Genomic DNA, 27,690 nt, shown 5'->3' on the forward strand with positions numbered 1-27,690 from the left:
TGGGGGCACCTGGCGGCGGCAGGTGAGATTACATGACCGGCACGGGGACCGGGCTGCTGGGGCTGCGGGCGTCCGGGTGCACGAAATCGGGGTTAATGTAGGTGAAGCCCTGGAAGTCGGACTGGTCGATACTGGCCAGGACTAGACGGTCTGGGGGTGTCAAGGCCGGTGCCGCCCGCGTGAAGAACTTGTCGAAGTTCTCGCCACTGCGGCCGCACTGTGGGGAAGGCGGGAGGGGAAGCTGAGGCCGTGGCGGCGCCTCACGTCTCCGCTGGGCCCCGCGGCATCTCACCCCCCCCCGCCCCCTCCTCTGGAATATCGGGACGTCCCTTTAGCGGGTTTCCTCTGAAGGAGCCTCCACCCCACCCCCACGCAGGGTTTTGCTCGCGGAGGGTGACTGACCGGGCGGGGTCGGAAGGGAGGCGCGATCTCCAGTCTTTCCAGGCGCTCCCAGTCTATCCAGCGGAAGAAGCCGTGCGCTCGGATGGTGGGTTCCCCGTCGGGCCCTGAGCCCAGGCGCTTCGCTGGGTGCTTGGTTAGGAACTGCAGGGAACACAGCCAGAGACAGAAGGCCAGGGTCCCCAACAGGTTGACGGAGAGGAGGGAAAGAGACAGGGAGAAAAGGGCAGGGGAACAGAGAGAGAGATGGAACTAAAGGTCAGATAGAGAATAATAACAGGATGGACAGGGCTGGGGGGACGGAAGGGAAAGAGGAGGGAGTGAGAAGGGGTGGGGGTGGGGGTGGGAAGTAAGAATGAAGTGTATGAAATCCAGACCCAGAGACCCAGGGACAGACGGAGAAAGAGAAAATTCAAAGTCTGCGGGTGGGAGAGGCAGAGAAACCCAGTGAGAGAAGAGAGGGTCAGAAGAATCCCAGAGTCCCAGAGGGGGGTGGAGAGGGAAGGGAAGAGGAGAAGAGAAGGGGAGGGTAACAGAGACCCCAGAGAGGCACAAAGATGCAAAGGAGGAGTTTCTGGGAAAAGGTAGGACACAGAAGCCCCATTATATGCAGAGGGAGGGAGGATATGAAACAGAAACCCAGACAGAGACTGTCAGAGAGGCAGAGACAGAATCCAGGAACTATAAGCTAAAGAAGTGTGCCGACATTTGTTGAAAAACTGCCGTGGGCTAGGTGCTTTCTCCTGCATTGTCACCATAACCCCAAAAGAGGAAACTGAGGTTCTGAGAGTGCCAGTGACTTGCCCAAGACCCCCCAGGGAGAAAAGTGGCAGGAGGTTTACCTGACCCACCCAGTTCTGTTGAGGTAGGCCCTGGTCTTGCACCACTCCTTGCATGGCCTGGGGTGGGAGTGGGGGTGGGTGGGTAGCAAAAGCCATCCTTGGAACTGAGGCGGCATCATGGCAGTACTTATCATTCTAACCCAATCTGATATTATTAAACTTTCCAGCAGCTGCAAGCCAAGTGACTTGAGGGAGGCGAGCCTTTTACTAATGGACTGCACGGTTTAGGAGGCTGGAGAAGCTCTGAGTCAGGGGCTCTCACCCCCTTGCAGATGGCCACAGCTTCCCGGGAAAGCGACTTGGGGTAGGTGACAGTTTGTTCCATGATGGCCTGAAACAGCTCCTCCTCATCTTCTCCATCAAAGGGAGGCTAAGAAAGGGGGAGGGGTAAAGAGTCAGAGGCTTGACAAAGTGTTTTTCCCACATCGTCCACACTTTCATCGCCCACCGCAAACTTGAGTCCCAGCCCTCCCCCCAGCTTCCTAAGGGGAACCTGACCAACCTAAAAGAGCTTTGTCTTTCTCCTCTCAGACTCTCATTTTCCCTATCTCAGATGCTTCTGCTCTCTGTTCCTCTTTGCTGTTCTGTCTCTCTATATCTGCTATGCAAATCAGCTGGTGTTAATTAGGCAATATGTCATTTAAATAGAAGAGAGTGGGGGGGAAACAAGAATAACCATAAAAGTGTTCTCCTGCTTTGATGAGAAGGCCCCAGCCTCTGAGGCTAGGGAAAGTAACACAGAGGGAACGATTCTCATAGTGTGAGGCTTATAATGTTCATGCACTCTATTGAAGGGGGGGGGTCCATGAATGTAGACGAGAAAAAAATGGCATCTCTATTTTTTAAACCTCTAATTAAATTCAGCATTTCCTTCAGTTATGAAGGAAGGTGACATACTGCAGATATTTTCTTATCACATTAGATTTGCAGGCATTTCAAAATATCAGCCATTCCTACTTAGCATTTGCTGTCATATTTCCAGTAGGTCTTACTATGTAATGTATCCATAAGAAACTGCATATGTTTCCATATCCCAGTTTTTAATATTTAAACAACTGTATGCATTTAAATTAAATTTAGTTAAATTTAAATGTAACCGTATTTCAACTTGATCGGTTTATGTTGGGATGCTGTGTATTTTACTTTGTGCATTTAAAAACACTCTTCTGAGAAGGGTCTATAGGTTTCACCAGACTGCCAAAGTAGTCCACGGCACTTACGCACAAAAGGCTAAGAACCCCTAGCCTATGGTGAGATAACTTTTCAGAACCACGGACAGCGCTGCCCTGGTGCTACCTTCCTCTAGGCTCAGGACAGACTATGAATTTATAGCCTACCCAATCCTAACCTACTCCTCCCAAACTAAAGACCATATTACAGTTGACGCCCACTCCATGTTGTCTTTACCCATTTCTCCAGTTCTGGGCACCGCAGACAGAAGTTATTGCCCGAGACCGCCCACACTCCTAACCGGGCTTCCAAACACTCAGCTCAGCCAAGCCAGCTCCTCCCCCGCATTTCTCACCTGTCCGGCCAACATCTCATACAGCAGAACCCCAAATGACCACCAATCCACAGACTTCCCATAGGGCTGGTAAGCAATGATCTGGCAAGGAGAAGGAAAGGCCGAGGATCATGACTGTTCTTTAAGAAGCTCTGCTAACTGAGAACTCTACTCATATGGAGTGCCCTAGCTCCTCCCACTCGGAATATTTGAACCAGAGTTCCACCCCTTGGGAAATTCGGGCAACAAGCCTTAACTACTTAGAATATTCCTTTGGTCCCCCAAATCTAAAGACTACCTATGGGCAATATCACAATTTCCATCCATTTGGAAGATTTGGGTGGCTGGCCCCTCACCTGAGAATGTCAGGTATATAGGGCCAAATTACAGAGAACAGTGATTCTTAAATCTGGTTGCATTTCAGTTTCTCCTGGGGAGCTGTTTAAAATTCGACTTTCTAGACCCTGAAGAATTCCAGCTCCCACAGGTCAGGATCCAGGTCAAGAAACTGTATTTTTTCAAAAGTTCCCCTAGGCAATTCTGATTTCCAACCTGGGTTTGCAACTGCTGACATGGCTTACCTGGGCAATAGCACTGATGGCGAGGAAATATCACAGACTGCACCACTATCCCTTCCCCTCCCCCAGCTTAGAGAAGTCAGGATAGGGACTCTATCCACTTGTCCATTCAGCTCCCTAGCCCTACCTCCCCTAGCAAGGACAGAGCAATACTCAGCCCCAGTTCAACACTCAGGGGACAGCATCTGCCCCGCCATCTTGGAATGTTCAACACAGAGGAACCATTTACATCAAAGAACCACTTGGAGTACTTAGGGCACCAGCTCTCTCCGTGCGGGAATAGCCCGGGCAGGCCCCACCCACTCTGAATACTCGGTGTTCGCCTCCACACTCTGTGTTCTCTGGGGATGCCCCCCCCCCCATGGAATAGTCCCCGCCTTCTTAGCCCCGTTCAGGAACAGGCCCTGCCCGCCTAGTGGTTCTATGAGGGTCACCCGTCCTCACCCACCAGCTGCCACCCGCAATGCCCAGCGCACTGGCCTGGCCTTGCTGGACGTGGGGGGCAGGGCTCACCGGGTCAGAGCCCCCGAGACTCGGCAGAAAGCCCCCCCGGGGACCCCGCCACACCAGCTCGGCAAACTCGGGGAGCGCCTGGGGCAGCGGGTCTGGGTTACCTCCGGGGCTATGTAGTCCGGGGTCCCGCAGAAGGTGCGGGTGGTGGAGCCGGGAAAGACGTTCTCCTTACACATGCCGAAGTCAGTGATTTTGATGTGTCCTTCGGCATCCAGCATCACGTTGTCCAGCTTCAGGTCCCTGTGGAGGGGGCAGGGGGTGTGGCGCGCGGAGGGCGGAGTTCAGCGAGCTGGGACCCTGGGTTCGAATCCCTTCCCTTCCACAGGGGCCTGCTCCACCCCTCACCTCCCTACTGGAAGGGGTGGGGGTGCTCACCGGTAGATGATGCCTTGATTGTGGAGGAAGAAAAGGCCGATGGCGATCTCTGCCGCGTAGAACCTGAAGGAGGTTGACCAGGTCAACGGCTAGACCCCCCCCTTCCGCCTCTGCCCCCCTCCCCTCCTGGCTGAGACTCACGCTGCATGAGGCTCCTTAAACTTGCCCAGCTGCTGAATGTGGTACATCAAGTCGCCCCCGGTGACATACTCCATCACAAAATACAGGCGATCCTGGGGGTGAGGGGCGGGCCTTAGAGGTGGGGGCTCGCCCGCCTGGAGAGGAAAGCCCCTCTCCCTCCCGCTCAGGACAGATGTGCACGGCTCTGAATCCACCCTGGACCCACCGGGCCAGGGCTCCGGAGCAACTGGCAGCACCCCCCGGGAGGGTCCGAAGTTTCCACCCCTGCCCGGCCCCCGCCCAGTTCCTGCAAACTGGGGGGTTCCCAGGTCTCGGAAATGAAGATGGAGGCCCACCCATCTGCTCCAAATCCAGGCTCCCAAACCTCTCTCCTCACCCACTCACGAACACCTATTACTAAGGACCAAAGTTGTTCAGGCCCCACCTGCAATTAAGAAAGAAAAAAATCCCCACGCCCACCCAGGGTCCCTGTAGGTGGGGTCACTCCCTCTCAAAACCCCGAACGTTCTGGCTCCCAGCCCCTTTCCACCCGTTCGTCCAGGTCTCCGAACCCGCCAGTACCCACCCGCCCTCCGAGCCCGGTTCTGGGCATGCGCACTCAGAACGCTTTCTCCACACACTAACTCTGGAATCCAGGGTCCGGGCTACAACCCACTCACGACCCAGGCAGTTTGGCCACGCCCATCCAGGATCCCAGCCTTCTGGCCACGCCCACCCAGGATCCTAGTCTTATGGCCACGCCCACCCAGGATCCCAGCCTTCTGGCCACGCCCACCCAGGACCCCAGCCTTCTGGCCACGCCCACCCAGGATCCCAGTCTTCTGGCTACGCCCACCCAGGATCCCAGCCATCTGGCAGCGTGTAAGGTCCTTTGGCCTCGTGCTAAGCTCGGCCTTCCACAGCAGGTGCCTGGCCCCTCCAGGTGGGAGGAGGCAGGTCCGGGACAACCCGGCCCCGCCTTCCTTACCGGGGTCTGGAAGGTGGAGTGGAGCTGGGTGAGGAAGTGAGGCCGACCGCCCGGGCCTCGGCCCCCCAGAGCCAGCACGCGTTTCTCCACCAGGGTGCAGTCCACGTCATCGTCCTGCACGATCACGTCCTTCTTCAGGATCTTGATGGCGTAGAGCTCATCGGAGCCCCTTCGCTCAGCCAGCATCACCTACGGTGGAGGTGGCAGGGCTCCACCCAGGGCTGCAGCGCCCCATCCACCCCGTTCCTTCCCGGACTTAGAAGACAGATGGCAGATCCTTGCTCTCTCAGGAGCCAATCTAAGGCCCAGTGGACCCCTGGCTTTGCCACCCACCTCCTCAGGGAAATGTAACCCCATCTTTATGCCTCTCCTCCCCGGAACTCTCCTCACATGACATCTACCCTCATCTGGGCACTCAGGAGCCTAGTGCCCGGCCCATCCCCACACCCCACTATACTTCTCCTAAGGACCAGAAACCTCTGCCCCCCTCCATACCCTCCCCTTCTCCCAGAAACCAGGAATCCAACCTTCCCAAAGCTGCCTTTTCCGAGAACCATGAGGAAGCTGAAGTCGGAGATGTGCAGGCGCCCTGGGCTCACCCCGAAGAAGCAGCGCTTGGGGTCGGTGGGGCTAGGGGAGGGGGAGGGGATGGGGGAGGAAGACGGGCCCATCCGCACGCGCTGCGGGAAAGAGGGGAGATCGGAGGTGGTCAGACCCCAGACCTGAGGTGGACAGACCCCAGACCCGGATAAGCCTTCAACGATACAAAGAATGGGGGAGAGACAGAGATAGAAAGAAAATGTGCCCTTCCTCCCCAGCTTGAGAAATTTCTCTGGTTCCCTATAGCCTGGAGAGTTTATTTATTATGTAACTAAGAGTCAGAGACTTCACTGTATGTCTGTTGTCACACCCATTGTACAAAGGAGGCAACTGGCACAGAGACATGAAGGAACGCGCCCAAAGTCACACAGCAGGAAAACAGCAGAGCCAGAAGTCAAACCCAAGCAGTTGAGTCCTCGAGTCTCCCTGCTCTTAACCTCTAAGCCAGCCTCTCCTGGAGGGCTTGGTAAAACAGACAACTGAGCCCTGCTTCTAGATTTTATGATTCTGTATGTCTGGGATGGGATCTGAGTATCTGCATTTCGGACAAGCTGATCTGGGAACCACTCTTGGCTGGGAGCTATGGTGCCTGCTCCACATTTTCCTGCTTGACCCATGGGACGGGCCCAGTGGCTGAGCTGCTGTAATAACTTCCATGCTTGTCCCACTGCATCTACTATGGACCTTTCTAGCGCCTCTTCTACACAGCAGGCAGAGTGGCCAATTAAGGAAAAAATTAATAAACTAGGTCATGTCTTTCCTATACCTGTGAACCTTCTAATAGCTTCTCACTCTAAGATTTCCTTCCAAGTGGCTTGCCATGCCCAGAATGGACTGATGCCTGCAGGCCACTCTCCTATCCTCCCTCCTACCTCAGGGTCTTTGGACATACCTGATCCTTATTCCTGGAAGCCCTCCAGCTCAACCTTCAGATCTTAGCTCGAGTGCCCTTTCCTCGCAGAGGCCTTTCCTGCATTCCCTAGCCGGGTCAGCGGCCTCTCTCCCTGTCTCCCCTGCCACTGTGGGCAGCTCCTTTGCAGCATTTGGTTGGCTCTAACTTACATCCATCTGTGTGATTATGAGCTCAAGGTCAGTGAGCTCCTTGAGGCAGGGTCCTATGTCTACCTTGTTGTCTGAGACACAGACAGTGTCTAGCGCATGGTTGGGGCTCAATGAATGTATTGGAAGGTGCAATTCCGTGCAGAGGTGCTGGAGACGGATCTCAGTGTCTTGGTTCAGAGCCTAGTGCTGCCACCTGCCGGGGCTCTCACCCTGTCGCCATATGGGAGAATGAGAGTATTTCCCACACTGGACAGCGAGAGGATTGAATCAAAATTAACATATGCAGGGGCGGAGAGAGTGCCTGGCACGCCATAAGGGCCGTTTGCGTTGGCTATTACTGCTATACCCCTGGCTCCTAGCCTGGCACACAGTAGGTGCCCACTGGTAACATTAATTAGCACCTCTGAGTGTTGGGGCACAGCTGCCAACCACACAGTCACAGCCTTGCTCGGTCGCTGACACTTGGGAATAAGAGAATTAATCAATGAGCTCCAAAGGCAGAATTCAAAGGAAATCATATGCACTACTTTTGTGCATTGACTTTGGGTGTTCATTTGTTTCCTTTTCTCAGAGCAGAATCTTTTGTTCTCAAAGAAGTCTGCTAGACCTCAAGAGGTTGAGAGGGCAACACGAAATCCCAGGCTCTCAGTTTTGGATGTTTCAGGCCCAGCCACCACCAGGCACATCTCCCTCCACCAATACAGGTGAACTCTCCACTCAAATCACACACTGTCCCCAAGTTCCTGCCAGCAGACCTCTGCCCACCATCTGCCAGACCTCCACAGACTAAACACCTCAATTAAATGCACGAGCACATCAGCCCTGCTAGGTTTCATAATGAGGAACTTTGGGCAAAAGGCTGCACCTCTCTTTTAGCCTGAATTTCCTGTTATTACTCCTATCTCAAGCACAGCTATTCTCAAACATAACGATGCAAAAGAACCTTTTGTGGAAGTTGTTTAAAGGGCAGATATTCAGGCCAACAAAGAGAGTATGACTTAGTAGGTCTGCAGAGAAGCCTGGAAATACCCTCCAGCAGTGATACAGGTAAGCCACGAGCCATAACTTGAAAACCCTACTGAAAATATCTACAAGAGTCAAGGAAACCCAAAATAATTGAAACCGGGTTGCAAATACATACTCGTTCATCAATGTCCATAGCAGCATAAGGCACAATAGCCAAAAGGTAGAAACAACCCAAGTGTCCATCAACTGATGAACAGATAAATAAAATGTGGTACATACGTGCAAGGGACAGTATTCAGCCATAAAAAGAATGAGGTTCTGATACGTGCTATGACATGGGTGAACCTTGAAAACATGATGCTGAGTGAAAGAAGCCAGATACAAAAGGACAATTACTATATGATCCCACTTACATATGAATTATGTAGAATAGGCAATCCATGGAGACAGAAAGAAGATTGGAGGTTGCCAGTATTGGGAGGAGGAGGGAGTGGGGAGTTATGGATGAACGGGTATGGTTTCTCTCTGGGATGATGACAGAAGTACTGGAAGTAGCGGTGATGGTTGTGCAGTATAGTGCCACTGAATTAGACACTTAGAAATGGCTAAAATGGGACATTTTAAGTTGTGCATATGTTACTACTATAAACTCTTTTAAATGGAAAATATGGTAAATTCTAAGTTATGTATATTGTACCACAATTTTTAAACAAAGCATCAAGGAAAGACTGGCGTGCTTTACAAATCTTGGAGATGCTTACTGCTAGCACTTGTCTTCCAGGTTGCAATCTGAAGGCCATCTCCTCCGGGAAGCCCCAAGCTGGATGCTGACACCTCCTTGGGCTCCTAGAAGGCCCTGTAGGGTCTCCATTATAGCTTGTCACCCTCTGCCATAATAGCATGAGGGAGGGAGACACTCCCCACCAGTCTGTGAGTACCTTAAAGCCAGGCAGTCTGCCTCCTGCCTTTTTGTTTCTCCAGTTTCTCCAGCACCACCGAGCCCACAGCTTCACACATAAAAGGTCTCAGAAAGATGGGTTGAGTGGCTGAGGGTCTCAGGAGAGGGGTGCTGAATGCACTCCCTGTTCCATCAACCTTCTAATATACCCACTCTGACCACCGCCACTGCTGTCACTGGACCAGCCAGCATCTCCCACCTGCTTCTAAACCAACTCGGTTCACGCCTTTACTCAGAACCCTCCAATGGCTTTCCATCTCGCTCAGTTTAAAAGCCAAACTCCTTACAATAAATGACAAGGCAGCCCCCACCCCTTCCCCTACTGCAGACTTCATCTCTTACTTCCCTCCCCCTCTCTTCCTCTGTCCAGCCACACTGTCCTTTTGCTGGTCCTCAAAAACTTCTGTCTTTCTTCCATCTCAGGGCCTTTGCATGTTCCCTTCTCTCTGCCTGGAAGCCTCTTCTCCCCATGACTTGTTCCCTCATTTCCTTTAAGTCTTTGCTCCAAGGTCTCCCTCTCAGTGAAGACCTCTTTAATTACTGCTATCAAAACTGCAATAATGGGCAGGCCAGGGTGGCTCAGCAGGCAAGAATGCTTGCCTGCCATGCCAGAGGACCCGGGTTCGATTCCCGGTGCCTACCCATGTAAAAAAAAAAGAGAGAGAAAAAACCGCAATAACTTCCAACCTTCCAACAGCCCCCCTGACCCTCTTTAATGCTTATTTCTTCCATATCACACTTATCATGTCCTAACACCCGCCATCTTCCAACATGTTATCATTTACTTATTCATTTCATTTGATGTCTTCCCCTGACTGTAAGCCTCCTCAGGGCAAGCGTTTTTTCTTTCTTGTGCACTGCTGTATACCCAGTGGCAAGAACCATGGCTTGCACACGGGGGTGCCAAACAACACATTTTTGGAAAGAATGAATGAGAGAACACTCCTTCCTGCTGCCTGGAAATCTTGCCTTACCTGGGATATCCTGCCCTTCCTCCAGCACTCGCCTCTCTGGCAGGCTTTCTCTGACCCAGGTGGCTCTAGCCTCTCATGCTGAGGCTGTCTCCACGATCAAACACAATCCCACTGCGAATTCTCTGTCCATGACCTCCTCCACAAGAAGAGGTGTCTCGCTCAGAGTGGCCTGGGCCTCCTCTAGGCGTCACCCATAATAGGGCTTGGCTGGTGGGACACCTCGGGAACTAGGCAACTAATGAGTGAGCGAGCAAGGGGAGGGGAGAAAGGCCACAGTGATGGACAGAAAGACTCAAGAGTCAATTCAGGCGTCACCTCCTCAGGGAAGCCCTCCCTGCTCTCCTTCTGCCCAGCCTGTGTCCGTGCATCCTCTCTACGCCTTCAGCTCCCTGGTCTTCCTATAATTGAGCACTTCGTCCTGAATTTTAAGTTATCTGTGATTTGTCCCTTCCCTGGGGAGCTGCTGGAGGGTAGGGAGAGGGTGGGATTCACCTCTAGAACCCCAGGATCAGCAAGCACTGGACCTGGTATGAAGTAGATGTTCAACTGACGCGTGTGGCATTGAAGGCAGAAATCAGAAGAGGAGAAGTGGACAGAGAGACCAGGAGACTGAACGGCCTCCATCCAACGGCTGGGCTCTACTCACCTCGTACAGTTCCAGGGGATAGTTACAGGCCTAGGGAAAAGAAAGGCAGAGTCAGAGCCCCAGGAGAGGCAGGAGACGGCCCTGCAGCAGGGGGGCGGAGTCCCCAATACCCCCAAGCTTTGGGGGTGGACAGGAACTATAACTCCCATCAGTCCCTGGGGCTACTGTCCCCTACACAAGAGCAGGGAAAGGGTTCTCCTGGGATATGCAGTCCCCCCGAGGGGGCAACCAGGGATGGAGGGAAAGAGGCTGGCTCTGAACTGTGGGAAGAAGCTGGGGGCTGGGGTGGGGGGCCCCCCTGACTTGCTCCCTCGTGTCCTTTAAATCTTTGCTCCAAGGTCTCCTTCTCAGTGGGGACCTCTTTAATTACTGCAATTAAAACTGCAGTGACTTCCAACCTTCCAACAGCCCCCCTGACCCTCTTTAATGCTTATTTCTTCCCTATCACACTTATCATGTCCTAACACCCGCCATCTTCCGACATGTTAGCATTTACTTATTCATTTCATTTGATGTCTTCCCCTGACTGTAAGCCTCCTCAGGGCAAGCGTTTTTTTCTTTCTTGTGCACTGCTGCACCCCCAGCGACTCGCCGGGGTACCTCGAACTTCTGCAGGAGGCTGCAGTTGTCAGCGTCGGCCACCGGCACGTTGTAATACTCGCCCTCCTCCTGGTTCAGCAGCTTGTACCTGATGCGCAGACCGAGACCCGGGGGGGTACGGGGTGGGCATGACCCGGGGTGGGGGGCGGGAGGAAGCGGGACGTCGGACGGGAAGGAAGAGACGTAGAGCAGGAGAGGACAGGAGAGTCGCGGGCAGACAGAGCAGGGCAGGGTCAGTGCGGGGAGGGAGGCCCTGGCTGGCCCCGGCCGCCCCGCCCCCGCCCGGCCCCCGCCCCCGCCCCGCCCCGCCGCCCCGCCCCCTCCGCGCCCTCACCAGCCGTCCACAGGCGCCTTAAGCAGCTCCGAGACGCCGAAGGACATGGCCCCCATGAAGTCGTTGCGGGAAGTCCGGTCCCAGTCCCACACCTCCACGCTGAGCCTGCGCTCCACGTCGCCGGGCTTCAGGTTGCTGCGGGACGGGCGGGCAGTGAGGGCGGGGCCTGCCCAGCCCCTTCCTCCCCGAGGGTCTCCCTCCCTGTACCCGGCCCTCAGAAAGCCTAGACGGCTCTGTGCCTCTCTCCCTCCGTCCTGTGTTCTGGGTCCCCCGGCGGGTCCCCCCTACCCCCCAAGGCTCTGTCCTTCTGTCTCTGTGTCAGTTGACCCCTTGCCCCCACCTGTCTACCCACCCGCAACCACCCCGTACTTTGCAAACTCCCTCCATCCGGCTGTTTCTCTTCAGGTTTCAGTCTCTTATTTTCCTACATATATCCATGCCTTTTTCCGGTTCTGTCTCCCTAATTCTTTCAGGTTCTCTGCCTTCTATCTGCACGTCTGTTTCTTTCTGTATCTTTGTGCCCCCATTCGGCTTTACTTTTTAGGGGTCGTCTCTGCCCCTCACTCCCCCACCCCCCATTTCCTGAGATCTGTCCATTTTTCTCTTTGCCTATGTTTTTCTCTTTCTGGGTCTCTGAGTCTCTCCCTGGGACCTTCCCGGCTTCCCCTTTCCTAGATCTCGTTCTCCTTCTCTCACTCTCTCTCTGTATCTCTGGCCTCAGCCCCTGGCCTGGATCTCTGTTTATCTGTCTATGACTTTCTGAAACTCTCTCATTCTCCCCACCCCCACCCCTGCCATGAATATGCCAACTCTGGCTCTCTTTCTCTCTTTCATCCTCTGTTTGGGTCTCCATCCCCCTCTCTGGGTCTCCGTCCCTCTCACTGGGTCTCTGCTCCTCCCTGGGTCTCCGTCCCCCTCTCTGGGTCTGCGTCCCTCTCACTGGGTCTCTGCTCCTCCCTGGGTCTCCCTCCCCCTCTCTGGGTCTCCGTCCCTCTCACTGGGTCTCTGCTCCTCCCTGGGTCTCCATCCCCCTCTCTGGGTCTCCGTCCCTCTCGCTGGGTCTCTGCTCCTCCCTGGGTCTCCCTCCTCCTCTCTGGGTCTCCGTCCCTCTCACTGGGACTCTGCTCCTCCCTGGGTCTCCCTCCCCCTCTCTGGGTCTCCGCCCCTCTTGCTCAGCATTCCCCATCTCAGGCTGACTCCCTCCCTGGCTCTGGCCTCTCCGATGATGCTTCTGAGGAGGCTGCAAGCAGAGCCACAGCACTGCCTTGCTCTGACTTCGCCCACTCTCCATCTGCACCTTCCTTGGGGTCCCGACCACTCAGCCCTCCTCCTATCAGGAGGTTATTTTAGTGATAAACTGTCAGGACTCTGCTCTCCTGCTTCTGCCATTAACTGATTGTATAACCCTGGGCAAATGGCTTAACTAGCTAGCTCTGTTTCTTCACTATAATAGCACATCCTGGTTGATATGAGAATATGACTATGTACTATCATGTCAAGTATTTAGCACAGGCCCTTGTAGAGACTAAATTTATTTAACAAAAGTTAACTATTGTTATTATTATTAGAAAGCCTGGAAACCCTAAAGGCAGGGACCCAATAGGCTTCCTATCCAGGTCCCCAGAGTGAAATTCAATGGAATTTATGTACAGCCAAGATTTGTCTCTCTCGGCTTCTGAATCTGGTCTCTTTCCCTCAGTCACGCCATGCCCTTCTCCCCACTGCCTTCTTCTGCTCTCTTCTAATTTCCTTTATCCTAACACCTTCTTGCAGCTGCTCTCTGGGGGCTGGGGGTGGGGGGCTTGTGGGCCACCAAGGCCCTCAGCTTGTTCTCTGCCAGCCATCACATTCTCCCCCTGCATCCCAGGCTCACAACACGAAGGTCTCGTTCCACACGGGGTTCAGTGTGGCTTTCACCGTCCGGGTCTTCTGTTTTGTCAGGTTCCGAGGGTCAGGAATGAGCTTCAGCTTCACATAGGGATCCGACAGACCATTGGGGTCCATTGGGATGAGGTTACGGGCCTCACCAACTGAGGCGGGGAGGCAAGGGAGGGTAGATGGATTAGAGATCCAGGAAGAAGCCTCCTCGGCCTCTCCCAACCAGCAGCCAGGAATTCCAAGCTTTCAGTCTCCTTTCTCAGGAGCCAGGTATCCTGACTCCCTGCGGTGTTCCCAGCCAAGGACCCAGGAATCCAAGGCCCCTTTTATCTCTCCTCCCTCAGGTCCTCTCATCCCGCCCTTTCAAGGATCCTGATCCCTGGAAAGGCCATTAAGAGAGAAGCAAGGCTCCAGCGGGGCTTTGCTCTAGGAGGGCCGTGCTTCTAGGGAAGGCGCTCAGCCTGTGACCGGGGCTCAGGGCGCGGGCGGCGCCTCGCGGGGTAGGTGGGCGACATGCGCGGGTGACTTCCTTCCGCCCGCTGGCTCGGGTCTAGAGGCGGGGCCAGGCGAGCGCCCGGGGCCTCACCCGTGACGTGGATCTCGTCCGAAGTTGGGGCGCGGATTTCCAGCTGCAGGCGCCCGCGGCGCTCCGTGTGGTCCACGCCGCACAGGGAGGGCACGCTGCGCACACAGCGCCGGTGCACGTTCATCTCGCAGCCTGGGGGACGAGGCTGGGGGGTAGCACTTCAGGCCCCGCCCCAGCCCCCTGGTCCCCCGTTTTTCCCGGAACCCAGACCCTGCGCCTCTGGAGGCACCAAGTGGTGGCGAGGGCGGGAGCTGGAGACTCACAGGAGCATTTCATGCCCTGGTGCACCAGCCCGTAGAGAAGGGAGCCGCAGTGGTCGCAGAAGGTGGGGCTGCTGTAGCTGTGCAGACGGAACTTGTGCTTGTTCCGGGGGTCCTGGGGTGGGGGAAGAAAAGAGGCAGCCGGGGGGCTTGCGAGGAGGAGGTCCTAGGACCCTAGGACGGGAGCACTTGCTCTCTGCCTCCTTTCCCCATGGTCGCTCCGTCTCACGCATTCACACTACAGATTATTTATTGTGCACCTACTGTTTGCCAGGCCCTGTTCTTGGTGCTGGGGACCCAGTGGAGAACAAAACAGAGATCCCTGACCACACGGCATTTACCTTCTTGCAGAGGAGACAAAGTTCACACGGTAAGTAGATAAAATATGTAACAAGATGGGTGGTAATGGGTGTTCTGGAGAAAAATGAAGCAGGAAGGGGAGTAGGGACAGCCAGGGGCGGGGGGTCGAAAAATTTAAATGACTGGTCAAAATAAGTTGGCATTTGGATGGAACCTGAAGGAGGTGAGGGCTTCCAAAATCACACAATCCCTGCCCCCCACACCTCCTGCAAGCTGGCCTCTGAGAACTTGAGGACCACCCTGAACCCCAGATTGTCCTCTGTCAGCTTTTGTGCTGTGTTCCTGCTTCTGCCCACACAACATGGCCTGCTTTATCTGAGCCCCATGTGGAATGTGGACTATGACTCCTCAGTTACAGGAACTCAGGAAGCCCAACCTGTTAAATGTAATGGATACTGTTATTCTTCCTACTTTTTTTTTTTTTTTATTGCTGTGGCTATTAATATTTGACTGCAGTCTGCACATAAACCTCAGTTTAAATAAGAGCTAGGAGATTTGGGGCTTTGTGATTTGGGGCAAAGTTCATTCCCCATTTTGAGCCTGGGCATCCTCCTCTGCCAAACAGAAATAAACAATCCATATCTCAAAGCAACATTAAATTTCCAGAGTCTGCTGAAGCATGGATTTAGGACATCAGCAGAGCAGACTTTCCTCCCCCAGCCCCTGATGTCTCGTTGTCACATAAGTTGTTATTTGCCTTTTTCTAAGCTTGCATGAAAGAGTTATCATATGGGGAGAAATCTAAGAACTTTTTCAGATTTTCATTTATTTTGCCGTTGAGTCGGGTTTCTATTTTGAGTTATGGTTGGGTGGCGGGAGGGTTGGCAGTTGTCACAATGCCTTTTAATGTTCTGGGGCTCTAGCAAGCTGCAGCTGACCCTAACTCCATGGGCCTCCGCGGGACTAAATGCACTGCCGCAGCGTGGAAGCTCTCGGCGGGGCATGTGGCCCAGGTAGAAGCTGTTAGGATTCTCAGGGACAAAGCCATTATTAAAGAGCAGACAGCACTGGGGCTCCAGTTAGACAGATGACGGTCCAAATCTCCACTCAGCCCTCGGCCCAGCCATGCGGCCTCCCCTGCCCACCCCTTCTGGCTGTCCCCGCTGTAAAGGGGGTGCCATGGATGCTCCCTCTTATGAAGACTAAACACCCTCAGCACTTTCTAAGCACTGGGTCCCTACTGCTTACAACAGTGTCCAAAGGGTTAAAAATGAGGGGCGGGGGTGGGGGGAAGCCATTTGAGAGGAATACAGGAGAAAGCCCTGTCTTCACCCTTTCCCCTCTGTTTCCTCATTGGGAATAATGAGTTTTAACAATAATGCTAATGTTTTAGCTGTGGCTATGTGCCAGATACTGTCTGAAGTATTTTACTCATTTAAGCTTCAAGGCAATCCTCAAAGGGAGGGTGGCACTCTGATCACCCCCATTTTACAGACAGGGTATCAAGAGGTTTGGAAAGGCAAGTTAGCTTTCAGAACAAGCGACAGAGCTGGAATTCAAAGCCAGGCATTCCAGGTCTGGAACGCCTTTAGCAGTGCCTCGCCTTATAAGCGGTTGTGCAGATTCAGGGATGGGGGCACCCAGCGGGTACTCCATGAAGGAAAGCTGGGACTGTGGGGCACGTAGACAGGAGAGGCTGCCATGAGTGAAAGCATCAATGATGTCTATAGTGTTGGTAGCTAATGGTGCACGATAAATGTTCTAGGAAATCATATGCTCTGTGTCAGCTTCAATTTTCTTCCTCTGACAAGCTGGCAGAATGCCTCGTGGATGTGTCTCTCTCATAATTTCCCAGTGTCTCTCCCTAACCCCGAGTCTAACCACCTGTGTTTTTGATCTCCAGCTTCAGACTCACTCTACCTCTGTCTCCATCCACTAATCATACAATCATCTTCAACCCTGTGCCAAACTCATCGCCATAACTTCAAACTTAACTGTTAAAACAAGGCTGGTATTGCCATCCCATTCTGGTGGCTTCTAGCCACCGGTGGCTGTTTACATTGAAGTCAGTTCAAACGAAATGAAATTGAAATTTCCGTTCCTTGGGCACAGCAGCCATCGTTTTAAGAGCTCGGTAGCTACATGGGGCTGGGGACTGTCGTGTGAGACAGGGCAGACAAAGAACTCTGCCACTGCCATTGGTCAATAGCAGATCATCAGCCCATTTCACAGGAGAGAAACTGAGGCTCAGAGGGAAAAGCTGACCTGTGCCCATGCCAGGCAGAAAGTGAGGAGGGAAGAGGGATGGGCTCCAGGGTTGGCTGTTCTTGTAACACTAGGGAGTGGGAGAGAGAGACTGTGTGTATGTGTGTATACACCTGTGAGCTTGATGTTGTGGGGCATCTGTGTATGCATACACGTGTGTACATATGTGGTGCAGATTCTCTCTGGGTCTTCCTCTTTGAGCACCTCCTAAGTCATGCTTATTCGTTTTCTATTTTAGTCTTCCTTTGGGTATCTGTATCTCTGTCTCTCTGAGTTCTTCTGACTTTGTCTCTCTCCCTCACCCCCTCAGTCTTCCCAGATCCCCTTCTGTTTCTCCCTGCATCTGCGTTCCCTCCGCTTCTGCCTCAGTTTCCCCTGGTCTCCATCTTTCTCTACATCTTTGCTCCTCTTTCTGAGACTCTTTCTCATCTTCTCTTGGAATTTTGGCATCTGCATTAATATTTCTCTTTCTTTCCGTCAGTCCTCTATTTTAAAAAATCTCTTAACCCCTGGATTGCAGCGCATGCCCCCCAGTACCTCCTGGTCCCCTCACTCCTACTTCCTCTCTGTCCCCCACCTGGGTCCCTGGCCTGTCTCAGTTCCCCCTCATTCCCCCTTTCCAGGCCAAGGGCAGGGAATCTGGGCCAGACTAGCTCCCCCTATCTCCCCAGCCCCCCTCCCCTCCGAGCCTTAAAAATAGCAGGAGAAATTGGGACGGACGCCGAGGGGGTGAGGGCGGGGGCGCGGCCCGAGGAGGAAGGACCAGGTGTCCGGGCACTCACATCAGTCTGGGGGCCCTTCCCAGCGCCTGGACACTCGAAGGTCACAAATTCGTGGCATCGCCGATGAACCACAAAGCTGCAGACTGAAGGGAGGAACCACAGAGACACAGAGACAGAAAGAGACATGGATACATCCAGAGAGAAGCCCCAAGAAGCAGAGACGAGAGCGAGAAAGAGACCAACAGAGAGAAAAATCCAAGGAGAAACCCCCGACGTGCAGAGCATGAGACAGACAGACAGAGAGACACCGGGGGAAAGACACCCAATCCAAAAGATGGGTGCAAAGAAAGACAGATCCAAGTGCACGATGCAAACACAGCCAAAAAGGAAGATGAGAGAGAGTCAAGAGAGTGGAAACAGGGACCCAGTATAGTCAGACCCAGGCCAGAAGGGGAGACACAGAGACATCCCGGGAGAGAAAACACAGAGAAATATTCTCAGACAAGCAGAGAGAACAGTAACTTGGGGCAGAAGTGAGTCTGGGGGTGCCTGCTGCCGGCCCGCCCCCCTCCCTGACTCACACTGTTCTCAGCAGTGGCAGCTGGTCTTGTGGGACTCGCCCCCCTCTCCCGCCCCCCCCATAACTGCTGGCCCGCCCGGCCCCCACCCGCCCGTCCATGACCCCACCCGGCCGGTCCCTGCCTAGGATGGTTGGTGTTGTTATGGAGACAGCAGCCTGGGGGGGGCCCTGACTTGGCATCTCCGGCCCCCCTCCCCTTCAGCTCCCCTTTTCCAAATCTCCCTGTTCCCATGGCAACAGATTCTCCAAATATCTGTCCCCACCTGCAGCCGGCCGAGGGAGGGGCCCCCAGCACCACCTCCGCCTGTGGCCCCACCATCGGAGCTCACCCCCCCCCCACTGCAGGCTGCGTCTCTGCCACACCCCCCGCCCCGGGCTCCCCCACGCCTCTCTGGGGACTGGAGAACACGTGTGTCAAGCAGCCTCAGCTGTGGGGCCCCAACTTCCACCCTCCGGAGGGACCCAGGAGTCCAGGTCCCCAGTTCTCACCTTGACATTGCAGGCCCTGTTTTCCAATCCCCCTGGAAGAGGCAAGGACCCAAGGTCAGAGCAGGGAGGGGGATCTGGGCCCCGCATCTCTGTGACCCACGGGGACCGTCATCCTCAGGTCTTCCTCCAGCAGGACCAGGAGTCGCAGTCCCAACCACTCCTCTTTCCAGAACCCAGAAATCCTGGCCCCCACCCTCCCTTCCTTCGACCCAGGAATCCAAGCTCCAGCCCCCCGCACCCACCCCCAGAACCTGGGACTCCAGAGCTCCTGCCCCTTCCTCTCCCAGGACTCAGGAGCCTAGTCTGCTGTCCCCTCCTCCCTTAGACCCAGGGGTCTAAAGCTCCCCAGTGCCTTCCTCCCTCAGACCCCCAGCTCCCCTGACCCCAGAACCCAGGAGTCTGGGCTGCAGCCCCCTCCTCCCTCGGAGGTCTTCTGTGGCAGGAGTCTACTCCCCCAAACCCTTCTTCCTCAGGCCCCCAGCGCTCACCAGATGAAGTCGGTGCAGTGGCTGCAGAAGGTTGGCTGCTTGAAGAAGCGAGCTGTGAACTTGTGGCTCTTGACTTCGTGGACCACCTTCTGCCTCAGAGCCCCCTTTCTGCAAAACAGGGGCCGGGGTCCCCCCTCTGAATCACCTCCACCGGGGCCCAGGCCCGCCATGGCCCCTGGAACGGCGCAGGAACCAGGATCCTGACTATCTGAGGGAACAGGTGCAAGGGAACGAAACGGAGATCAAGGTGCCCCAGGGAGATTCCGAGATGGGAAGGAGAGGGGCGAGGCACCTCCAGGCGCCGCGCGTGCAGGGCGGGGAGCGGCACCTCCGGGCGCGCCTGCTCCGCCAGGGGGAGCGGGCGAGAAGGGGGAAGAGCAGAAGGAAGGGGCGCCGTGGAGCCAGAGGCACGGGCGGCGGCGGTGGGAGCTCCAGCTCCGGCACCTGCTGAAATGTGGGAGCCCCGGGGGGGGGGGGGGGGAGGCGTTGCCATGACGACCGAGAGGCGGGGTTTCGGCTTAAAGGCGCTCCCCTCCCCGAGACACGGGACCGGTGCCCTTCCCCCCCGCACACGTGCACACGCCCACTCCGGAGACTGGCCGGGGGGGGGGGCGGGGGATCCTCTGAGCCTTGCCCCCCACTCCCGGCAATCTGTCGTCCTGCCGCGTGCCAACCCCCCTCTAGGATGCCTGGGGTGGGGATAGGCGGGGCCTGTGAGCCCACCGCGGTGGCACGCGAGTCTCTGCATCTCTGGCTGGGCCACGCTGTTTTCATGCATGCAGTCAACAAACTTTGTGCTCAGTGCTGGGGATCCATCGGTGAACCGGGAGGCTCGCTCCCTTGCTCTCTACGTCTTGCTATCTCTCTGGGTCTCTGTGAATTTTTATGTCTATGTCTCTCTCTGAGATTGTCTCTTTCTCTTGGTCTCTCGCGCTCTCTGGGCGGGTCTGCTTTCCTCTCTCTGTCTCTGGGAATTTGTTTCTGCATCTCTTCCCTTCTCTCGGTGTCTCCATCTCCGTCAGTCATTCATCCCGTGACCCTCTCTGGGTCTCTGTGTCAGGCCCTTTCCTGAGTCTTGGTCTCTCTCTCTCCTGTAAATCCTCTGTCTCTATCTGTCTCCCTGGCTCCGCGAATCTCTCTGCGTCTGCGTCTCTGAGCGCCCTCCTGCCCCTGGATGCTTGCGCCTGGCCGTTCTACCGATCCAAGCTGTCTCTGAGGGCCTGCACCCTCTCTCTCTCTCTGACACGCCCTCCACTCGTCTCTGTGGCTGTCGACCTCTGAATGCCTGCGTGTTTCCTCTCCTTCCAGGTCTCTGTGATTCAGCCAGTCTGTCTCCCTGTTCCTCTCTGTTGACCTGCTCTCCATTTGTCTCTGGCTCTGTGGGCTTCTCTTTGTGTGTCTGGGGTTCCCTCCCTCCCCCCACGTCTCTCTGTGATTCAACCCCTGTTTCTCTCTGCCGCAGCCCCCCTTCTGTCTCGCCTGCCCCGCGAAGCAGTCTGCCTCGGCACCCTAGGTTCCACCGCCCTCTCCCTCGAGGCTCTCGGGCCTCCCCCAGCTCCCCGCGCTTCCTGGTCGGGGCTCCGCCCAGTCCCGCTCTGTTGCCAGGGGCAACGGCGACCCGCCCCGGGCTGCGGGCGCAAGGCCTCCTGGGGCTTGTAGTCCGAGCCTGCGGGCTGGCTGCGCTCGCCGCCAGGCCGAGGACTTCCTCTCCCGGCGTGCACCGCGCGGCTGGGCGGGGCGCTGCGGCGGCCTCGCGCTCTCGGGGACCTCTTGGGGTCAGGATTCCCGGATCCCCGATCCTGAAGGGGAGGTGGGAGATCTGAGTTCCCCCTCCTCCACTCCAGAGATGGGATTCTGCGCCCACGACCTCCCAGCCACCTTCGGACGTGCGGCCCCGCCCTCAGGCAAAGGAAAGGGGTGGGGGGAGGAGCGCGAAACCGGCGCCAGGAATCCCCCGGCCACCCTCCAGCGCTCCGGGGGTCCTGGAACTGGGCGGTCGGGCGCCTGAGTCCAGGGATTCCAGCAGGAGACCGGGGCGGCGGGGTTGGGGAGACTGACGCCCTTGGAGAACGAAAGGATGGGTGTAGGTCAGAGTTCAGAGGGCGCCGCAGAGACCAAAAGTGTGTTGCAGTTGGCTCTTCCCGATTGCTTTTGCAGGTGGAGGTGCTGAAAAGGGGTTGCATGATCCTGGAATTTCCGGGACTTTTGTGACCTGTGGGACACACTCGTTGCCTTGAGTAATTCGTTTGTCTTTCTCTTCTATGGACCAGTTGTTTCGGGGAATTTAAAGCTGGAGTTAAGAGGGGGCTGATGGTGGGAAGGTAAGCTTTGAGTGGGGGCTGAGGGGGCCTTGACATTACCGTGGGCAAGGTGGAGCGGGACGTGGGTGTGACCGGGGAGGGCCGGGTCAGATCTGGGTGCCTCCGGGCCAGTGTGGGCTGTCCTCCGGGCCAGTAGGATGTTCGAGGCTGGGGCAATAGCAAAGGTGAAGGCAAGTGCAACCTGAACTGGGTCAGGTCTCTGGAGAGAAGGGACGGGTATGAATGGGAGTTAGGAGGATGAATGGGCCATGCTGTATGAGTGATTGACTGGGCATGGGGAGAAGGTGAGGACAAGTTCCCCGGTTCCTAGCCTTGAGAGAGTTATAAGATGGGGAACCTGTGAGGAAGTCAAGTTTGGAAGGAAGATGCGGTACTCAAATTGGGACATTGTTATTTCTGAGGTGCTTGTGGGACTCCAAGGAAGGAGAACTCTTGTTTATTTCTAACCCAGCCACCTCTTCTGGTCTGAGGGAATAATCTGGAGGATCTGACTAAGCTAGTATTTCTGAGTCTAACGTTGTCTGGCCCCAACCCCCTTCTCCCAACAGATCCAGAAAATCTGGGCCCTGCCCCCTATCCTGGAACCCTCCCCAATAATAAAGAAAGCACAGATCCTTCCTTTATCTTTATATTGAGGTAAAAAAAAAAAAATTGAAAATGAACATTACGAATGTGGGAGTTGGGAAGGGAGACTCTTCCTATGACTGATAGCAGAAGCTGATGGGAAGCAGAAGCTCCAGAGAATTAAAAAAAAATAAAATATATATTTATACATTTATATATATCACGTTATGCGTGTGAGTCCCAGAGAAGCAGGAAGCAGCAGGAAGCAACTAGCACACAGAAACACACGTGTGTGCGCCACACACTCAAGCAATGCAATTCCTCCAGCTATGGCAGCAGCAATCGCTGCCACCCCCACCCCACCCCAAAAATAGACATTGAAAAGAAATTTCCCCTTTTAAGAATAGGGCCACCCAGTAATTTTTGCCCTCATGACCAGAAAAAGAAGAAAAATAATAATAAAGCAGGCTGTTATCATCTTTAAGGGTGCAGTGGCCATTTTCTTCTCCCTGCAAAAGCAGGACACGTGATTTTTAATACTGAGGACAGAGGGCCAAATGGCTGCCCCCCCACAAGTACTTCATTTGTCTTCAAGACAGCTTGGGTCCTGGCCCAGCTCCTTTTTTTTGATCCCACAGAGAACAGCTGGGATGGAAGGCATCCCCTTCTGGCTTCCTTTAAGGTGGCTTCCAGGTGGTGGGATTTTAGTAAGCCAGACAAAAATCCTGGAGTCAGGTGGGGAACCCGAGTCTGTGCTTAAAGGCCTGCGTCCATTGGGAATTATTGACCTCCAGAGACTTTTTTTTTTATCTTAAAGGGACATTGGAAGAAAGATGGCCCAGTCCCTGCCCACCCCCAACCCCCTGAACACACACACACACACACACACACACACACACACACACATGCTGACTAAGGCACAGCGAGGGCAGGCAGGCATGCTTTGGCAACAAGGCCCCTTGGGGGTTCCGGGACATGAATAGCTGCAATGAGGGGTGGGGTGGTGAAAGTGTGGAGCTCAGCACCTTTGGAGGTGGAGAAGAGGGGCAAGGAAGACCTGGGGGCTCCCGAGGAAACTGGAAGAAGAAAAATGAGAAGGAGGTGGGCGGGTTATAGGTGGAAAACAAACAGGGAGACCAGCAAGAGAGAGAAAAACAGCTCGGAGGCCAAGGAGGATATGGGCAACAGAGCAAAACAGGGAGAAAAGGAGCCAGAGAGAAATGGGAGACGGGAGGAAAGGAGCAAAAAGAAGAGAAAGAGAGAGCAGGTGGGCCAGCAAATGAGATGGGTTGGAGAAATGGGAGCCAGGAGGAAGAAATACGAATGGAGCTGAGAAAGCCCATATGGGAGAAGGGACAGGGAGGCTGGGGGCTGGGCCATGGGACCCCCGCGAGGTCCTTCAGACCCTGACAAAGACCAGGCGGGCAGAGTAGACCAGGTCGGCCAGGTAAGCCAGCAGGTTGATGGCGGTCAAGATGGCCACGGCCAGGCGGCGGTCCCAGGGGCAGATGGAGTCGGTGTGTCTGTTGCCGCAGCTCACGTCGCGCCTCCGCTGGGGCTGGCCTCCGTACTTCTCGTCAAACTGGTAGAGGGGCCAGAGGACGAGTGCGGTGGCATAGAGGAGCACCGATAGCAAGGCCAGCCCCGAGAGGAAGCTGGGGAAGGGGATGGGGAGCACGTTGGTGCAGTCGCCGAGGTTCAGCACGATGGCCACTGCGGCCAGGATGAAGCAGATGGCGTACACGGCCACGCACCACTCCAGGGCCGGGTGGTGCTGGTACAGGTGGGGGTCGCTGATGAAGGTGAAGATGACACACGCCACGAAGGTCTCCAGCACCTTGAGCAGCCCAGGCACGGTGGCCATGTACCCGGTGATCTCGCCGGGCCGGGCACGGGTCCAGGCCACTTCGGTGGCATAAGCCACACAGGCAATGCAGGAGAAGGTGGTGGCCGCGATGCTGTGGTCCCGCACGCGGCCGTGGGACAGGAACTGGACGTAGGTGGTGGGGTAGATGATGGAGGCCGAGAGGCAGAAGAGGGCGGCGTAGCAGGCGTAAGTAATGGGGAAGTTGCGCCAGGACAGAGGGAAGCGCGGCTGCAGGCCGCCCACCTCCACAATGAGGATGAGGAGGGTCACGGCGAAGCAGAAGCACCAGGTGAACATGGACCAGTGGCCCATGGGCCCCGTCCAGGCGCCCACGCTGGCCACCAGCGAGAAGGCCACGCAGGTCGACAGCAGCTGCAGCAGGCGCAGAAGGCCCAGGGGCTGGGTCAGGGCCCGGGGGGACCCCACGATGGTTGGGGAGCCCAGGCCCGAGGATGACGACGTGGTGGTGGTGATGGTCGTGCGGGTCACTGTCACCGGCATGGCTGAGGGGCAAAGAGGGTGTCCTAAGAACCCTGGGGTGCCGGCCCCCAGGCCTCCTCCCCCAAACCCGGGGGGTGGGGTCCAGGCGGCCAGCCCCTCCCTTCTTGGAACAAAAGAATCTGGGCTCCAGCTAGGAGGTTCTTTGAACACGGAGTTGGCAGTTTAAAAAACCACACAGGATTGGGTTATTCACCCTGATTCTAGCCCCTTCCTCTCTAGAGACTCAGGTTCCTTCCTCCTCCCACCCATGTCAGAACCCAGGAAATCTAGGCCCAATCTCTCCCCTTCCTAAGAGGCCCCTCTCCTCTCTTTGGGACCCAATAACTATAAAACTTGCTCTTTCTTTCCATTCCAGGCACTCAAGGCTGCACGGGCCCTGCCTACATTCTCCAGCTCTGGAGCCAAAGCATTCCACCCCATGTGTCAGGTCAAGAGGCCGCCTCTTGCATCTCACAACTTCTGCCCCTTGGGTCCCCAGGGCTCTGCACCTGAGGCTTTGTGCCCAGGTTCCCTCTTTCACCTAAGAGGCCTAGATATTTCCAGCCTCCGTCTTGATCAGGACTCGGAGGTTCTCACTCCACCTGTTCTCCCAGAGCAGATGCCTGCTCCCAGCTTGTGAAAGGCCAAGCATTCTTCCCCTCCGTCTACAGCTGGATCTGAACCCTTGGCAGCACCTCCTCCAGTCTCCTTACCCAACAGGGACTCAGGCCTGCAGAAGTTCAGCCCCAAGATGCTGAGCTTCCTCCTCTCTGCACCCCAACAAGGAACAGTAAGTGCAGCCCCCCAGGAAGAACCCAACCAGCTGGTTCTCCAACTTCTGGCAACCTCTGCTGCCCAGATTCCGTCCCCACCCTTCCAGCGGTCAGTTATTTGGTTTCAGACCTCAGAACGCCGGGCCTCAGCCCTAAGCATACCAGACACCCTGCACACTGGGAATCTAGCTTTTTCCCTGTGTCCCTCTAGAACCTGCAGCTGTTACCTCCTTCTGCTGAAGCCCTGCAGGGATCAGGTGCCCAGCGTGTTGCGAAGCAGGTTCCAGATCCTTCCTCAGGCCCTAAAATGTCTAATATTTCAGCTGCCACCCCCAAAGAACTCAGGAGATCTGTTTCAACCACAGGGCAATAAAAACTTCCTCCTTCCAGAGAAGAGGGCATAGGAGTGCACTATGTGGCCTTAACCCCTTCTGCGCCAAGCAGTCCCTGCTCCAGGCCGCTCTGGGAGCAGACAGGTGCCCTGAACAAGCTGCTCCTCAGGTACCCGCGTGCATGGGACCTTCTCCCTAAGAGCCCAGCCTTCCGGGCCCTTCTCTCAGGACCTAGGAGTCCCAGGTCCCCGGCTCCCCCCCCAGACCCATAAATTTCGCACTCTCCTCGCTCATCCGAGCCCCCGGCCCACTCACCGGCGGCCTTAGCTCAGAACCCAGACGGAGGGAGATCCGGCTCTGGAGGAGGACTGGGTCGGACACCTGGAAACCGCCGTTCAGGAGACAGGACAGAGAGACGACATCAGCGTCCGGCCGGGACTGGGCTCCGCCCTCCTGGGGCCCGGGCTACCAGCCGACCGGGCCGAGGGAAGCCGGGGGAAGCTGTGCAGCGGGGGCGCGGCTCCCCGCTGGGGCGAGGATCTGGCCGCCAGCCCCGCAGGGGTCCTGACGGCAACCCCACAGGAGCCCCGCCCCTGCCCTTGCCTCGCGTCGGCGAAGTGCGTAGGCAGGAGCCCAGAGCCCACCCTCGAAGGTGCAGGGCCCGCGGGCGGCGTGGGGGCGTGCGTGACTTCGACCTGGCGGAACGCAGGGCCACCGCGGGGGTGGCGGGCGAGAGGGCCGTGGGCGGTGGCTGCGGTGGCGCGCAGCCCGGGCAGCCCCGGCGTCTGCGCGCCTTATAAGGACCTCGATTCGGCTCAGCCGTCTGGAATGTGACTGGGGAGGCGGTGCCGGGACCCCCTCTCCGGCCTCTGGATTTCCGGAGGGTGGGAGCCCCGACTCCCAGGTCCCGGAGGGCGAAGGCTGCAAGCCCGAACTGCGGGGGCTTTAAAAGGGTGAGTTCTGGAACCCCACAAGTAAGGGCTGGGGGCCTGAGCTCTGGACCTCCAAAAGAGAAGTGGGCTGGACACCCGGACTCCTGGGTCGGTCTTGCCGAGGTGCCCGCCTCGAGGCCGGAAACTTCACAGTGTTGGCAGCAAGTCCAGAGACAAGTGGCCACACCTCACGCCCCCTTCCGGGGCGCGGATCTCAAAAAGGAAAACGTAGGCCTCCCCTCCGGGACACCCCGGTATGCCACGCGGGAGCCGGGCACCCCCTGCTCCCCCACGCCCCTCCAGCAGTCGCAGGGAGGAAGCCTCCTGGGCTCCAGAAGGCGCGCTAGAGCCGCCCCAAGGAGGGAGGAGCGAGGAGCGAGGAGGCGCTTGGTCCACTCAGCCTCGGCTCCGAGGTGGGTCGGTAGGGCGGCCGCTCGCCCAGTCCTCTAAGGGGTGGGGTCCGTCCCCGCCCTCGGGGGCCCCCCAGCCGTCGCTTGAGGTCACAGCGCAGGAATGCGCAGCAGAAGGCAGGAGGAGCAAATACCCCTTGGGGCTTTGTGGAAAACACGGGAGGACTCCCCCGCCACGCCGCGCCACACCCAGCCCCTCGTGCCCGCCCCACGTCACTCCAGACCCCAGAGCGCGGTCCTTAGACTCCGTCCTCCGTTCTGACCACCCGGACACCCGGCCGGGGGATGCTGGGCTCAACCTTGTCCTCTCCGGGCCTCAGGACCGGGGGCTTCTCAGCTCCGGCCTCACTCTAAGGAGGAGCCCTTGGCCGTTCAGGGAGTCCGAAGTTGGGATTCTCTCACCCGGTAGGGACAGGGGTCAGCGGATCTACGGACAGGGGTCAGTGGATCTGAACCCAACCCCAAGCTCCTCCCCTCCTGGGGAGGGTCCGGATTCCCACCCACCCCCTTCAGCCTGTGGGGCTCATCCCTCAGGGCCCCTATCCCCTGCTCTTTCGCGTGCAAGCGTCCAGACCCCAGCCCCCTCCTCTCCTAGAACCCCGGAGTTCCCGCGCACTCCCAGTCTTTCCAGCACCCCAGATATTCTGAATCCCAGCCCACCCCTCTTCCTGCACCCCAGGCCCCAGGTCCGCTGCTCCCATCCTCTGGCGACCCCTCAGCCTCACCTCCCGGCCAGTGGCGGCAGCGGCTGGAGAGGAGGAGGCGACAGCAGCACACTGGAAGGGTCTGCGCGCGGGGTGGGGTTGGCGGGCTGGGGAGGGAGCGCGGGCGGGGCCGGGGGCGGGGCCGGAGACCGAGCTCCCGCGCCCTGCCCGGTCCCGGGCAGGGAATTCCCCTAGCCCGAATCCGGGGTACCCTCGCCCCGTCCCCCCCGGGGGCGTGGCCTCGATGGGACCACGCCCACCGGGGGAATTAAAAACTCTA

The 27,690-nt window shown here is 56.6% G+C and overlaps 2 protein-coding genes and 2 long non-coding RNA genes across 10 annotated transcripts in view; 2 read left to right on the forward strand and 2 right to left on the reverse strand.

The window, feature by feature from the left end:
• Window positions 1–19,337, reverse strand: PRKCG (protein kinase C gamma). Its single transcript, XM_077130833.1, has 18 exons — window positions 19,028–19,337; window positions 18,540–18,571; window positions 17,531–17,613; window positions 14,187–14,298; window positions 13,924–14,055; window positions 13,333–13,489; window positions 11,460–11,594; window positions 11,126–11,213; window positions 10,526–10,555; window positions 5,847–5,999; window positions 5,320–5,508; window positions 4,353–4,444; window positions 4,212–4,274; window positions 3,938–4,076; window positions 2,767–2,847; window positions 1,504–1,611; window positions 403–543; window positions 1–217 (listed from the first exon to the last, which is right to left on the reverse strand). Exons 1-18 carry the CDS (start codon window positions 19,195–19,197, stop codon window positions 29–31), a joined length of 2,094 nt encoding a protein of 697 aa, XP_076986948.1. The 5' UTR covers window positions 19,198–19,337; the 3' UTR covers window positions 1–28.
• LOC143658674 (uncharacterized) lies at window positions 11,467–25,851 on the forward strand. 2 transcript variants are annotated; one of them, XR_013163287.1, is made up of 4 exons: window positions 11,467–11,590; window positions 14,458–14,553; window positions 24,636–25,049; window positions 25,244–25,851. It is a non-coding gene; the product is annotated as an uncharacterized LOC143658674 (long non-coding RNA). The 2 variants fall into 2 exon arrangements; XR_013163286.1 differs by having other exon boundaries at window positions 24,636–25,851.
• Window positions 21,961–27,690, reverse strand: part of MYADM (myeloid associated differentiation marker) — a 7,005-nt gene continuing 1,275 nt past the window's right edge. For 3 of the 5 annotated variants that reach the window (XM_077130835.1, XM_077130837.1, XM_077130836.1), the window contains 2 exons: window positions 25,680–25,745; window positions 21,961–24,282 (listed from right to left, as the gene is read on the reverse strand). In XM_077130835.1, the coding sequence (XP_076986950.1) occupies window positions 23,312–24,280 (969 nt within the window). In that variant the 5' untranslated portion in view covers window positions 24,281–24,282; window positions 25,680–25,745 and the 3' untranslated portion in view covers window positions 21,961–23,311. The other 2 variants (XM_077130834.1, XM_077130838.1) reach the window with 2 other exon arrangements.
• LOC143658673 (uncharacterized) overlaps window positions 26,051–27,690 on the forward strand; it is a 16,724-nt gene continuing 15,084 nt past the window's right edge. The window contains exon 1 of one of the 2 annotated variants that reach the window (XR_013163278.1): window positions 26,051–26,317. This is a non-coding gene — a long non-coding RNA (uncharacterized LOC143658673). The remainder of the gene's footprint in view (window positions 26,318–27,690) is intronic. The other variant, XR_013163282.1, reaches the window with a different exon arrangement.

Source organism: Tamandua tetradactyla, chromosome 16, assembly GCF_023851605.1.
Source record: "Tamandua tetradactyla isolate mTamTet1 chromosome 16, mTamTet1.pri, whole genome shotgun sequence".
NCBI lineage: Eukaryota > Metazoa > Chordata > Mammalia > Pilosa > Myrmecophagidae > Tamandua > Tamandua tetradactyla.

What these genes read in the sequence shown, in the direction of transcription:
- PRKCG (XM_077130833.1), bottom strand. Translation starts at nt 19,197, where the DNA reads ATGGCGGGCCTGGGCCCCGGTGGAGGTGATTCAGAGGGGGGACCCCGG. An exon ending in ATCCCCTGGAACTGTACGAG is followed by an intron (nt 6,000 to 10,525) that starts GTGAGTAGAGCC and finishes TCTTTCCCGCAG; the next exon opens with CGCGTGCGGATGGGCCCGTC. An exon ending in ACTCCACCTTCCAGACCCCG is followed by an intron (nt 4,445 to 5,319) that starts GTAAGGAAGGCG and finishes CCTCACCCCCAG; the next exon opens with GATCGCCTGTATTTTGTGAT.